The 13,165-nt window shown below is 48.9% G+C and overlaps 1 protein-coding gene across 1 annotated transcript; it reads left to right on the top strand.

Annotated features, from left to right (window-relative positions):
* The first annotated feature begins 6,421 nt into the window (after positions 1-6,421).
* On the top strand, positions 6,422-12,946 carry LOC131271998 (cadherin-23). The gene is made up of 13 exons (XM_058273603.1): positions 6,422-7,150; positions 7,244-7,379; positions 7,443-7,642; positions 7,705-9,369; positions 9,472-10,065; positions 10,129-10,286; positions 10,356-10,755; positions 10,820-11,302; positions 11,370-11,612; positions 11,677-11,999; positions 12,073-12,271; positions 12,336-12,531; positions 12,597-12,946. The coding sequence occupies exons 1-13, from the start codon at positions 6,422-6,424 to the stop codon at positions 12,944-12,946; spliced, it is 5,676 nt and encodes a 1,891-aa protein (XP_058129586.1).
* The last annotated feature ends 219 nt before the right edge of the window (positions 12,947-13,165 follow it).

The raw sequence follows: 13,165 nt of genomic DNA, 5'->3' as shown, positions 1-13,165 counted from the left end.
TCAAGAACATCTGTCAACCGTTCGGTGGGGAAGTGGGTAGTGAGGAGGGTCGCCTGCCTGGGGGGTGATTTGCATTTTTGGCCAAAAACCGGCTTCCACCGGCGCGGATAGCGTGGTGGCGAGGGAAAGCCTCGGCTAGCCAGATAATTGCGTTTCTCGGGGATTAATTCCATTCCGACGGCGTATGAGTGTGTTTGTGTGCGTGTGATGGGACGTCGTTCTAAAAAGGGGGCGCAAACCATTGGATCCATATGGTGCCGGGGACCAGGACCAGGACCAGGACTCATCCCCAGGAATGCCACGGTCCGGCGATCCGACGCTCTTCCCGGACGCCGGGAAAAGCCGAACGGAATATTATCTTCCCTTTCCGATCGTTTTAATTTTTCCCGGCCGCTATGTTTTGCTATTTACGCTCGCCGTCCCGCTCTACGCACCCGCTTATGCTTATGTCTATGCTGCGAGCATATTTTGCTCCTGCAGACAGCGATAAGTGTGTGTGGGTGTGTGTATGTGTGTGGCTTAATTCATGCAGCGTGCCATTTGGTGGATGCCGATGCTGAGGCGTTACGCATTGTTGCTTCCGCTCGCTTTGCCCACGGCACCCTCACCGTCCTCCCCTTGCTTCCTCCCCTGCCCTGTCCTGTCCTTTGTTTTGGTCCCCATTGCATTGCTACACGCTCCAGCCTTTTATTTTTCCCAGCGCACACAACAACAAACCGGGGGCTCGCTGAGGGAAAACCCTTCGAGGGTCAGTGATCATTTGGATTCGGTGTTGGTCGACGCGACTGGAAGCTGTGTATCGCGGAAGATTTACTTACAACCCCCAACACATTATGAACTTGTCATTTACGATAAGCTAAAGTTATTATATGACCTAAACTGTTTCTAAACTTAAAAAAGAGCTTGACTACGCCTGTAATAAAATCGGCCAACGGCGGCTTGGACAGCAACCCTTCGGCGGCTTGGGTTCGAATACCAACCAAGACCCTACTGTCTTCGAGAGGTACGAAAGGACTGATTTTCCACGTACCAAAAGAGAAAGCAAGTCTATCGATTCTTAATTCGGGGTTGGCATGACCTTAACCAACCGATATTTTATATAAAAAATGAAAAAGAAGAAGAAGAAGAAGAAGAAGAAAAAAGAACAGTCTTAAACAAAAGTCACCCTACTGCACGAGAAATTTGAGGATAGAGTTGTGCAGATAAAATATTGAGCTTCCAATTATTTTTTTTTGAAGATTAAGCTTTTAAAATAAAGAACCAAAAAGTAACTTAGAGCATATTGGCTTTAACAATGCGACAACGCCTGTAGTACCACCACAAATAATAAATATTCATTTGCTGACTTCATTAGATGATCTTCTTACGTCACTCAGAACCCTCTGTCTAATTGATAGACTAAACTGTTCCCCCAAGGGTTAACTTGCGGCCGAGCGCGCCACAGTGGCTGCCGTTTCGTGCATCGTGGTGGCGTTTGGAAATGCGCGTTTGGGGGCAAAAATACTACAAACCACCCTCCGCTCGAAACCCCCGGGAGCCGGTCGCTCGGGAAATTGTGGCCCCCGTTTGGTGGCGCGAACCCGACCACGCTTCAGTTGAGCCTTTGGCGTCGAATCCGCCGGATGTGTGCTCCGACCAGTGGCGTGGTGCTCGTGGCCCTTTTTCCGAACCGAACGTGTGTCCTCTTTGTTGTGCAGCCTGCTTCTTCTGGGGTGGTGGTGATTTTTTCGGGAATCGCGTTCCGTACGGTTTGATGATTTTCCCCTCAAGGGTGCTTGTTTTTTAATTACCACTTCGCTTACATTGACCGAAAAAGGGTGGTTCTGTGCTGCTGCTGTTGTGATTCATCCATGTCACCGCCAGGCGACTCATCGCATCCGGTCGGTACCATTTCCGGGTGACATTTCGGTTCGGCGCGGATTGAAAACCGTTACCATCGCAACGGCTCACCGCAAAGCCCCTCGTAGTTACACTGCATGTGTGTGTGTGTGCGCCTTTGCGTGCTTGCAAAATCAGTGACCAAATAGTGTTGTGGCGGAAAAAAGAAAAATTCGCTAACGAACGAATCTGTTGTAGAAAATCAAACAGTGATCCGCTGGAGAACGCTGGGTCTCAGTTTTCCCACCCCACAACTGCACGCAAGCCAGCTCCCTAGGGGTGGCCTTCATTACGTTCTGGAAAATCTGTCCGCTTCGCCGAAGCGTTCGCTCTTCCGTGGCGTGGCGCTCGCGAGGCCAACTCCCTTCGGATCGGCAAGTGTTCCTGTTTGCTCACCGACTGGCAACCTGCTGAATCGAATCTTTCCGCCGGTCACACTCGACTGTGCACATGCGGGTGTGCCTAAGGGCGGAACTGCCGGAACCCGGGTGGCCGGGTGCAACTGTCAGAATGAAGCAGAGAACGGCGTGAAGACTGCCTCTCTAACGAGCGGACATTGTCTTTGGCTGCAGACGTGTGTTACTCGGTTGCTGCCCGGTGGATACGTGAGTTCGTTTGCCCCGCGTGTTCTGGAGACATGAGTGTCACCAATTACTGGAGCTAAATGAATTATGCTTCTGCCTGGAAAATAAAAATGGTAAAAAGTGTAGCAAACACAGTGTGAACGACATGTGTCCGAAGTTTGGAGTGGAATGGAAAAATCGAAATTTAAATGTTCCACTGCACGCCGAGATGAAGCAACCATCAACAGTGTAATAGTGAGATAATAAAAAGTAAGCGTAAGGGCGATCCATAGACATGGAAGTGCATTCCGACTGCTCGTAGAAAGGCGGAACGAAAGTGCTGTTCAGTTGAAAATACACAAAAAAGGGCCGCTGCATCAACAGACGAGCTTGTTGAGCACGACCTTTTCTGTTTGCTCCCCGGTGGATGTTCACGGCCAGCCCATTCGCAGCGTGTCGAATGCCGGCAGATAACGACGATAAACGGCGAGGAAGATCCGGCGTTTCACACCATTCACCGAGAGCGTTTTCTTCGGTGCTGCAAAAACCACCCGTCGCCTCGTCGACTCGCCCCGTCCGTGCTCCCAGAGTCGGTAAAATTGGTTTTGATAAGGCCGCGTTCCGGCACCTCCGGTGTTATGACTTTCACCACCCACCAACGCTGGGTGGTGGTTTGGCGTTAAAAAGTACACCCGTCCACCATACCCTTCCGATGGGTATGCAAAACGCCACCGACGTGGAGGAAAAACCCGCCAGGGATGTGCAACTAATGGAAGTGCTAGTGGAAAGTGAAAATAATAACACCGCGAAACATCAACAATACGGCAGGCGTTTCCAAGCTGTCGGAAGCAGGTCGGATCGGCAGGAATAACGCGATCCTCGCCGGGAACGCGGTGGAGGTGAAATAGTTTGCGCGAAAAGTCCCACAAAAGACTCGATGGTGCAATCGGGCTGGTGATAAATTAGGTAAGTGGATGCGATTATCTTTGTTCCGAGCGCCGGAAGCAGCCGTCCTGTTCGGTGCTTAATAGGATTAGCTTAAATTATTCGTTCGCAGCGAGATGAAATGCAATTTGATTTTATATTTCCCCCTGGAAGACGCACATTTCCTGGCCGTCAACCAATCAACGGAGATTATCTTCTACTGAAGCCGACGAAATTAATCGTATTTTTCGATTTGAGGGAAAATCATCTGGATGATGGGAACTTCAATGAGAGGTTGGGAGATTCAAGCTTCCTGCACTAAGATTAATCCTTGTAGTAAAATGCATATTCACTTTGCTAATTTAAGCCAAAGCGAGATTATTCCAGCGTATCATATATTTAATTCGAATGAAGAGACTTCCCTATGCCTCTTTGACCCCTCGAAATTTGTGTGTTTCAAAAACAGACATCTCACAGGGGTCCACGACTCCGGTCGTGTCGACAGTGACGGAACGCAAAATTTCCCACAGCACGCACCGACCCCTCGAGGTGAGGTAGCGCGACTGTCCGGTGTAGCGTTTCCATTTTCCCACGCATTTTCATCATCACCATCAAACGGAGGGGAGGGTTTGCTGCGTGCTTGTGGTCGGTGAGTCGGCGAACTGCATATCGCATAATGCACCGTCACCAACCACTACCACCACCACCACCAGTAACTGGAAACGAGTCGGCCATAAAGACCACCGTCTTCGGGTCAGTCGTGTAATGCTCGAGCATGTAAACAGCATGTCGTTGGGTCGCACCGTTTTCCCTTTCCTTTTTTCTCATTCACCACCGCCCGCCTCCCGGTGGTGCATTTCGTCATCAGCGCCCGCCGTGAAAAGCTCGCCGGGTGGAAATTACGTACCGACATGGCACCGAAACTGCCACCGACTTGCGGTTTGCCGTTGGTTGATGTTTTTAACGTTGTTGCTTTTCTTCTGTTTCGGTGGAAATTGGAGCAACTGGACACAGTGGAATTAAGCCGTCGGCAGTTGAGAATGGGATTAAGATGGGTTACGTGTGCGATTGTAGATCGGTGGCGATCGGGTCGTTGGATGGTAGATAATTTTCTATAATTGATGAGTTTTCGTGTGCGACTTGACTGGGCGCTAGCTGGGACGCAATTGCAATGACCTTTTTTTAAACCAATTCTCGCTAGATGATTTAATATGTAAGCTTTAATAGTTTCATTGTACTCAAATGATTTGAAGATGGAAGCATCTAATAACGTTAAGATGAATTATCAAATTGATGTTCCGTTCGCTTTATGAAATTATTTTATTCAAAGATATTTGATAAAAATCATGAGAGATTTTAAACTTCTATTTTTTCTTCATAATTCTATTGATAAAAAGTCGGTCTAACATAATGATAATTTACAATTAGAATATAAATAACTTAGTTGATCAATATGAAAAGAAACTATTCAGAGGCTTCATGCTCGCTTGAAAACATCCACGATCTTGAGTTTCCCAACCGTTTCTATGCTATCTATGCTATGCCATAGTTTTAGCAAGCAAATAATTTATTTTATTTCTATCTTTAGGAAATGAAAGGCTATAAATTTGGCAAATGCTTCGCAACTAAAGTGTGAATCGAATGTTTGACCATATGTACAAATTAATTAAGACCCTGTATAATACGTGTGATTCTAAAGAAGAGTGTTTTAAGTGTTTTAACAACGATTTACAAAGAAGTGTAACTGTAACTTACCTCAACATAGCTTTATTTTAATAATAATTAGCATTATAATACATTATTATTACCAGTTATAAATAGCATGGAATGAGCAATTTCCACGCCCACTGAAGCTTGCATATTAAACGGTAAAATACCGGGACGAACAAATTCACTCGTTTGTTGGGATTAAATGGTTTTCTTATGCAAACACGCATCTTAATACGACCCAGCTTCGTAAGAGGCCAAGGTGCTAGCGGTGGCCAGAAGATGTCTCAACCAATACAAACTGTGTGGGAAAAATGTTGCTTTGCCAGACCCGCCACCCCACATGCCAGCGAACGAGTTTTTTTTTTTCACATGGCTTTTGGAAGAACGCAGGAGTGTATAGTGTATTTCACGTAAGTAGACAATTACGGTGGAAAGGCTCTTTCGATTCTTATCAACCGTACTCCGGCCAGATACGCGTTGTACACTTTTTTTTCCATTTTCCACAGCCCCAATCCGCAGCGACCGTGAAGGGTAAGGCATACATATTTTTCTACGCCTTGTGCGTTCGGTTCTTCGGCAAAACACTCCCGGAGTCAATTGTCCGTGGCCGCCGGCGAACGTCAGCCCGTGGCGTGCGGGCGATGAAGATTTATTTATCCGGATAAGCGAACGTGAACTTTAACTGATCTTGAGCTAAATTTCTCCGGACGGGATGGGACGGGTGGTGGTGGGAATGGAGTGTTGGCAAACTGGGAGAGCTTTTCCGAGTCAGCCACACGGAAAGAACGCACGGTGATGGTACGCGGAAAATTGGCCATGGGAGATGAAAAGTCAACCACCAAGGCATTAAGGTGTATCGTGTTTCATGTGCTATTTTCACATTGCGGTAAAAGGATGGTTGCCAACCATTTTTATCCCAGCTCTCTACCACAGACCTGTTTTGTGGCGTACTTTGCGGTGCTGTCGCACGTGGGGATTCATTTTACGGAGAATCAATTAGCGAATCCTTTTCAGCGTAGGACAGCCGGGGGTTAATGTTACGTTCAGTAACGGTGTAATGTTTATTATTGCAGGGTCCTTTTTGTTCACCTAAACCACAAATAACTACAATGATAGCTTAATGTCATTTGTGATGAAATTGTGGGTTGTGGGAGCCGCTTTGACTCGTTTGTAACACATATTTGATTAATGAACCAATTCAATGCATAAATTGAAAAAGGGTTTTAACTGAATCATAAAAGCCTTCGTTATTTTAGTTTGGTTACTTTCTGCTCAAATTTGATTTCAGATAGAAGTACTTACGAGACGATTTTGCATGAGCCTAGTCGAATCTAAAAATACCAAAAATGTGCAAAAATCACTCTTCAAACCCTTCGAAAAACGAGATTTTCTCAAGAACGACTAATCGACTCAAATGGGATCTCTGGGTTCTGCTAATACTTTGCTGGTGCGTCGGACTTGCGACGGCCAACCGGGCGCCCGTGTTCCTCATCGATGACCACGCGGAAATCGTCATACGGCTTAAGGAGTTCCCGGAGACGCCGGTTGGGACGCTCATATATCGGTTACGGGGCTACGACGCCGACGGTGATCCGCTAACGTTCGGCGTGCAGAAGAGCGCCGACAGTCACATCATCCGGCTGACGCAGAACAAGTCCACCGAGGCGTACGTCTTTCTCAACCACGAGCTCGACCGGGAGGCCCGGGACGAGTATACGCTGATCCTTACCCTCACCGATGGTCGGCTCGGCGAGGGAAACTTTGTGACGCAGAGCTTCCTGCTGCTGGTGGAGGATATCAACGATAACGAGCCGATCTTCCGGCCATTTGCGTCGGTGCTGGAGGTACCGGAGGACAGCCCACCGGGTATCCTCACCACACTGGAGGCGGTCGATCGAGACGAGGGAGCCTATGGGCAGGTGGTTTACTACATCCAAGGTCCACGGGAGGAAGACAATGTGTTCTCGGTTGCTACGGTCAACGGGAAGGGCGTGGTGCGGTTGGCAAGGGGACTGGACTACGAGAGGCAGCATTTCTACCACATCAATGTGTTGGCGGTCGACCGGGCGATTCAGGTAGGTGAAGTCTTATACTTTACGTTTATGAAGGACTCGCAGCTCTAGAAGTATAACTCCCTTTAACAATATCGTATCACCTACTTTCCTTAGGGTCGAATCAACACTGGAACGGCAGCTTTACTCGTGAGAGTGAAAGATGTCGAAGATCAGCCACCGGAGTTTCTCGTGACGCAGCCGGTAGTAAGAATCGCTGAGGACGCTCCCGTTGGGTCGGAAGTTTTGCGAGGTAAGAAATGGAAAGCAAAGTCCTATGACAGAATGGATTGACCCTACCCTGAATTCGTTCTAGTGAAAGCGGTAGATGGCGATCGGGGAATCAATAATCGCATCCGCTACGGCATAGCGAACAACGCTAGTGAGCTTTTTGAAATTGATCGATACAAGGGCTCCCTCAGGACGCGTCAGAAGCTCGACCGAGAGGACCCAGGAAATCCGATCAATGGAGCGTTTATCCTGGAAGTGGTCGCCACGGAGGAAAGCAAACTGAAGGTGAGGACAATCGGTGGATTTTGGGAAGGGATCGAAGTTAATTTATCTACTCTGCTTACTAGCCACCACCGTCGGCCACGATGGAGATCACGGTGATTGTGACGGATGTGAACGACGAAGTGCCTCGGTTCCGGAGCGAATCGTACGAGTGCGAAATAGGAGAGAACGCACAAGAGAATACGCTGGCCACGTTCCTCGAGGGGAGCATGAACGAAGTGTTCGATTACGATCAGGGCAAGAACGGTACGTTCCGGCTTTCGTTGCAACCGCCAAGCGATATCTTCGAGGTGATCCCAAAGAAAGCCATCAACGAGGCTACGTTCGGTATCCGAGTGCGCAAGTCGGCACTGCTAGACTACGAGCGACTGCGTCAGGTAAACCTAACTCTGGTGGCTAGCGAGGTGGAGATGGGTGGCCGTAGCAGCACGGCCCAGCTGCGTATCCTCATACGCGACCAGAACGATAACTTCCCCGAGTTCAGTCGGCCAGTGTACGAGGTGAATGTGCCAGAGAACGTAACGACGGGCACGGTGTTGGTGCGGGTCGAGGCCACCGACATCGATTCAGGCGAATTCGGAACGGAAGGCATCCGGTACACGAACCTAACCGGAGGCATAGCGTCCTCTCTGAAGCTGGATTCTCAAACAGGCACCATCACATTCGCCTCGACTCGAGAGGATCCACCAACGTTCGACCGGGAAATCGTACCGGTACATTACCTCTCGGTGGAGGCGCGGGACAACGGTGGTCGGGGCAACCGGAACACGGTGCAGCTGGTACTGAACCTGCTCGATGTCAACGACCATGCACCAGTTTTCGTCCAAAAGCAGTACGAGGTGAGACTACGGGAGAACGCATTCGAGTTCGAGTCGCCTATCGCCGTCGAAGCGCGCGATCTGGACCAAGAAGGCACTCCCAATAGCGCCATAGAGTACCGTTTACTCGGGAGTGTCCACTCGGAGCACTTCCTTGTGGATCGGCGTACTGGGAGGCTTTCGGTACGAGAAGCGGTTGACTTCGAACGACTCGAGGGTGGTCAGTCCGATACGCGTCCTATTGCGCTCACGGTAGAAGCCCGGGACGGCGGAGAGCCACAGATGAGTGCGCAGGTTACGGTGACGGTGTTCGTACAGGACGTTAACGATCATGCGCCCGTGTTCTTGGAGGCGCAGTACTCCCTCACCGTGCCAGAGGACACACCAGCTAATCTGCCTATCTTACGCGTTGTGGCAATGGATTCGGACGGCTCCTTTCCGAACAACCTGGTCAGCTATCGCATCCAACAGGGTGCGGATGGAAGGTTTGTGATCGGCTCTGAGACGGGAGAAATCTCCGTGGCCAGCGGAGCCTCTCTTGATCCGAACCTGCTCAGTCCGGATGAAATGAACGATGGATCGAACTTTGTACTGGAAGTAATCGCAACCGATGGAGGAAACGGTGATCAACAGCTGCAGGGTTCGTGTTTGGTCAACGTAACCGTCACCGATGTCAATAACAAGCCGCCTTACTTCATCGGTCCCACGTCAGTCGCTATTCGTGAAAACACACCCGTCGGCACTGAAGTGTATCGATTGCTGGCCGCAGATCCGGATGAAGGGGCCATGCTTAGGTACTACATCGATCGCAGTCAATCCGAGGGTAAGACGGAGGAAGGCGCTCTGGTGAAATTGGACGATTATGATTTTGTGGCGGCATTCGTCCTCAACGAAACCAACGGCTTACTTAAGGTAAGACATTCCAGCAGCCCTTTTAAATGCTCTTATCAATTCAAGTTTATTTACTCACCAACCTTGTCAACTTTTCCAATCCTTCTTTCCAACCAAATAAAGATAGCGAAGCTGCTGGATCGTGAGAAAATTTCGGATATCAAACTAGCGTGCGTGGTGGAGGACGTTGCGGCCGAACGGGGTGATCAGATGGCAACCACCGTGCTCCGGGTGACGATCCTCGACGAGAACGACAACAATCCCAAGTTCCGCAAACCGTTCTACAAACACTCGATCGCCGAGAACAGCCAGTTCGGGGTGCCGGTGTGTACGGTGGTAGCGGAGGATGCCGACCTCAACAAGACCATCCGGTACAACTTGGAGGGAGAGCCGGCGGTATTGGAGCTGCTGCACGTGGACGAGCAGACGGGCGAGCTGGTGGTGCGCAATCGGATTGATCACGAGGAGTTCGGTTGGCTCAACTTCTCGGTGCGCGCGGTTGATTCTGGCGTTCCACCTCGGGCTTCGTTTGTTGAGGTGTTCGTCCAGGTGTTGGACGAGAATGATAACAATCCTTATTTCGTGGATGGTATCAGTGATTTCTACGTGGCGGAGAATGCTTCCATAGGGACTGAAATAGCGGTCATCCTCGCGAAGGACTTGGATTCGGGGGATTTTGGGCGTATAACGTATATATTGGATCGGATAAGTTCGAAGGTAAGAAATTGCGGAACAAGGCGTCTTTCAAATGTGATTAGCTTTATGTACCTTGTTTGGCAGGAAAAGTTCAACATCGATCCGGAGAAGGGTGTCTTACGGGTTGCAGGTCCGCTGGATCGAGAAGATACCGATGAGTACATGATGGCGGTTGAAGCTTGGGATAATTACCCCTACGGATATCTGAATGGGGAGAGTCGTAATGCGTTTAAGCACATACTGTAAGGAATTTGACTGAATCTTGATACCAGAATATACTCTTACTCATGTATCTTAAATTGTCTTCTTAGAGTCCACGTGACGGACGTAAACGATAATGTACCGGTGCTGCAGAAGCCAACGGGATGCAGCATGGTCACAGAGTACCACAACATCAACGAGCCGATTGTGAAGCTTCGAGCGACGGATGCGGATGACCCGGTCGATGGAAATGGCCAGGTCAGTTTCGACATCAATGATGCCTCGGGGATCTTCTATATCCAGCAAAGTGCGGCTCATTCCGCGGAAGTGTATGCCCGTGGCCCACTGAAGAACTTATACGGCAACTATACGCTCGAGGTTCTAGTGAGTGACCTCGGCGCCGTACCGAATACGGTTCGTGATACGGTGGAAATCTGCGTGACCGACTTCAATGACCATCCTCCGGTGTTTGTGGTTCCGAATGGGAATGCAACGGTGAAGGTGTTTGAGGTAAGAGTCGTTGTTGTTTTCATAATATTTCGAGGGGACTGATGACTCCTTTTGTTCCTCACAGAACATAACGATCGGCAAGCCCTTCTTCCAAGTGCACGCCTACGATGAAGATGTGGGAGAAAACGCCATCGTTCGCTACCGGCTGAAGATGGACTCGGCGGGAAATTATCGAATGTTTGCTATCGACAAGGACACCGGGGAAATCAGTGTGGCTTCGCCGTTGGATCGCGAGCTGCAGAACGTCTACGACTTGCGAATCGAGGCATACGATCAAGGTGTTCCGACGCCACTAAGCAGTAGCGTTGATCTGATGGTTTACGTTCGGGATGTCAATGACAATCAGCCACAGTTCTTGTTGAAGGAAATTAGCCTCAATTTTACCGAACATACGACAACCGGGGTGGAACGGATACGTCTACCGGATACCGTCGATCATGACTATCTGGATCCACTCGAGGGACCATCATCGACGGTTTGCTACTACATTGTCCAGGGCAACGAAGATGGACACTTCATGCTGGATCCTTTCTCACATGATTTAACGGTACAGTTGTAACCTAACCTAGCCTTCACCCTCATACCGTACTCATGTATCGTTTGGTATATTTTAGGTTGGGAAAGAACTAGACCGTGAGATGAAATCTCGCTACAAACTCCACATCAAGGCGTCGGAAGATTGTACGAATTTGAATACGACCTCACATTCGGTACCCATCGGTAACGGGGGAAACTTGCTCAAGGTGACCATCTACGTGAACGATATCAATGACAACTCGCCGATGTTTGAGTCGCAAATCTTCACGGGAGGAATCTCCACCTCATCGCAGTTCGGTTCGACGATCCTACAACTGAAGGTAAAAATGATTTTGTCGACTCAAACCTACTTTAGGACTGAATTTTTTTTGGAACTTCTTTCAGGCCAATGATGCTGACGATGGGCCTAACGGGCTTGTGCGATACTATCGGCATGGGGAAATTCGAAAAACTCTTGCCGAAGGCCTCGACGAACTTCGGACCGATCCGTTCCTGGTGGACATCGAAACAGGCAAGGTGCTGCTTAACTTCTTCCCTCAGAAATCCATGCGCGGATATTTTGATTTCTCCGTTACGGCCAACGATTCCTACGGGTGCCACGATCGGGCGCACGTGTTCATCTACCTCATACGGGAGGATCAACGGGTGAAGTTTATCCTTCGCCAGCGACCTTCGGAGATACGGCACAATATCAACAGCTTTCGAGAGTATGCTACAATCGCGTTGTTTTCCAGCACAATATAATATGGAAGTTAATGTGGGTTCTTTTAATTGTTTTAGAATCCTAAGCAATGTTAGCGGTTGTATTGTCAACATTGACGACATTCGGTTGCACGAAAACCCGGACGGTTCCGTCGATCGTACGAAAAGCGACATGTTCATGCATCTGGTCGACCAGAAGAACAACTCCGTCCTAGAAGTTCACCAGGTCCTACAGCTTCTGGATAAGCATGTCGAGAAGCTGGATAGACTTTTCAAGGTAATACCGGTTTGTAAAATCTCGAAAGGAATGTGCGAATGCATTAGTTTGTTGTCTTTTGCAGGAGTTTAACGTCCTCGATACACAAGCCTCGGAGCTTATACAGACTGCCGAGATGGATGAGCTTTCCGTGAACATCGTTTGGCTGTTTGTGACGAACCTTATCCTAGGCTCGCTACTAATCGTTGTGATAGGCGTTTCGGTGTCGTCACGGTTATCCTACCGGAGGCGATTGCGCGCAGCCAAGATAGCCGCTTACGGTAAGCATCGCAAGCTCTTAACGTATCGAAAGAGGTGCTAAAGGTCTATCTACTCACTTCATTAGGCACCTCGGGGCCAAGTCGGATGTATCAGGAAGTGCTTGGTGCGGTTCCGAACACTAACAAGCACAGTTTGAAGGGAAGCAACCCTATATGGATCAGTGACAACGATGGCGATTGGCCGCGGGATGAATTCGATAAATGTAAGGACGCGATTGACGCGCAATACGAGCGATCGCTGAGCTCCGGGTTCTTTATCGACAACTGCCAGCTGCAGTACGAGGGACGCCGGGGAGTTGCAGCCGGTGGAAATGGAGGACCGGAGGCGAACAACGCGGCCAACTACCGGATTAAGAAGGGGAACGATGAGTCGACGCTGTGCGTGGCAAGAAATTTGGAAACTACGGAGTTGTAAATAGGAACCGTTGTACATTTTGGTGTAAAATAAAATGAATAACAAAAAATACTTTTCTGGTGTTTGCTACAGGATTTCGTTGCTTTCTATAATTTTCATAAATATTCCAATATTTTTAACAAATTAAGCGAAAAAAAAATTTCTTCTAAACCACTTTAAATGATGGAGTACCGAACAAAAATTCAATTCCAACAAGTGTCGAGCGCCAAGAACAAATAT

The sequence above is a fragment of the Anopheles coustani genome, chromosome 3, assembly GCF_943734705.1.
Source record: "Anopheles coustani chromosome 3, idAnoCousDA_361_x.2, whole genome shotgun sequence".
NCBI classification, from domain to species: domain Eukaryota; kingdom Metazoa; phylum Arthropoda; class Insecta; order Diptera; family Culicidae; genus Anopheles; species Anopheles coustani.
The sequence above is the reverse complement of the archived record's forward strand: the minus strand, read 5'-3'. Positions and strand labels throughout refer to the sequence as shown.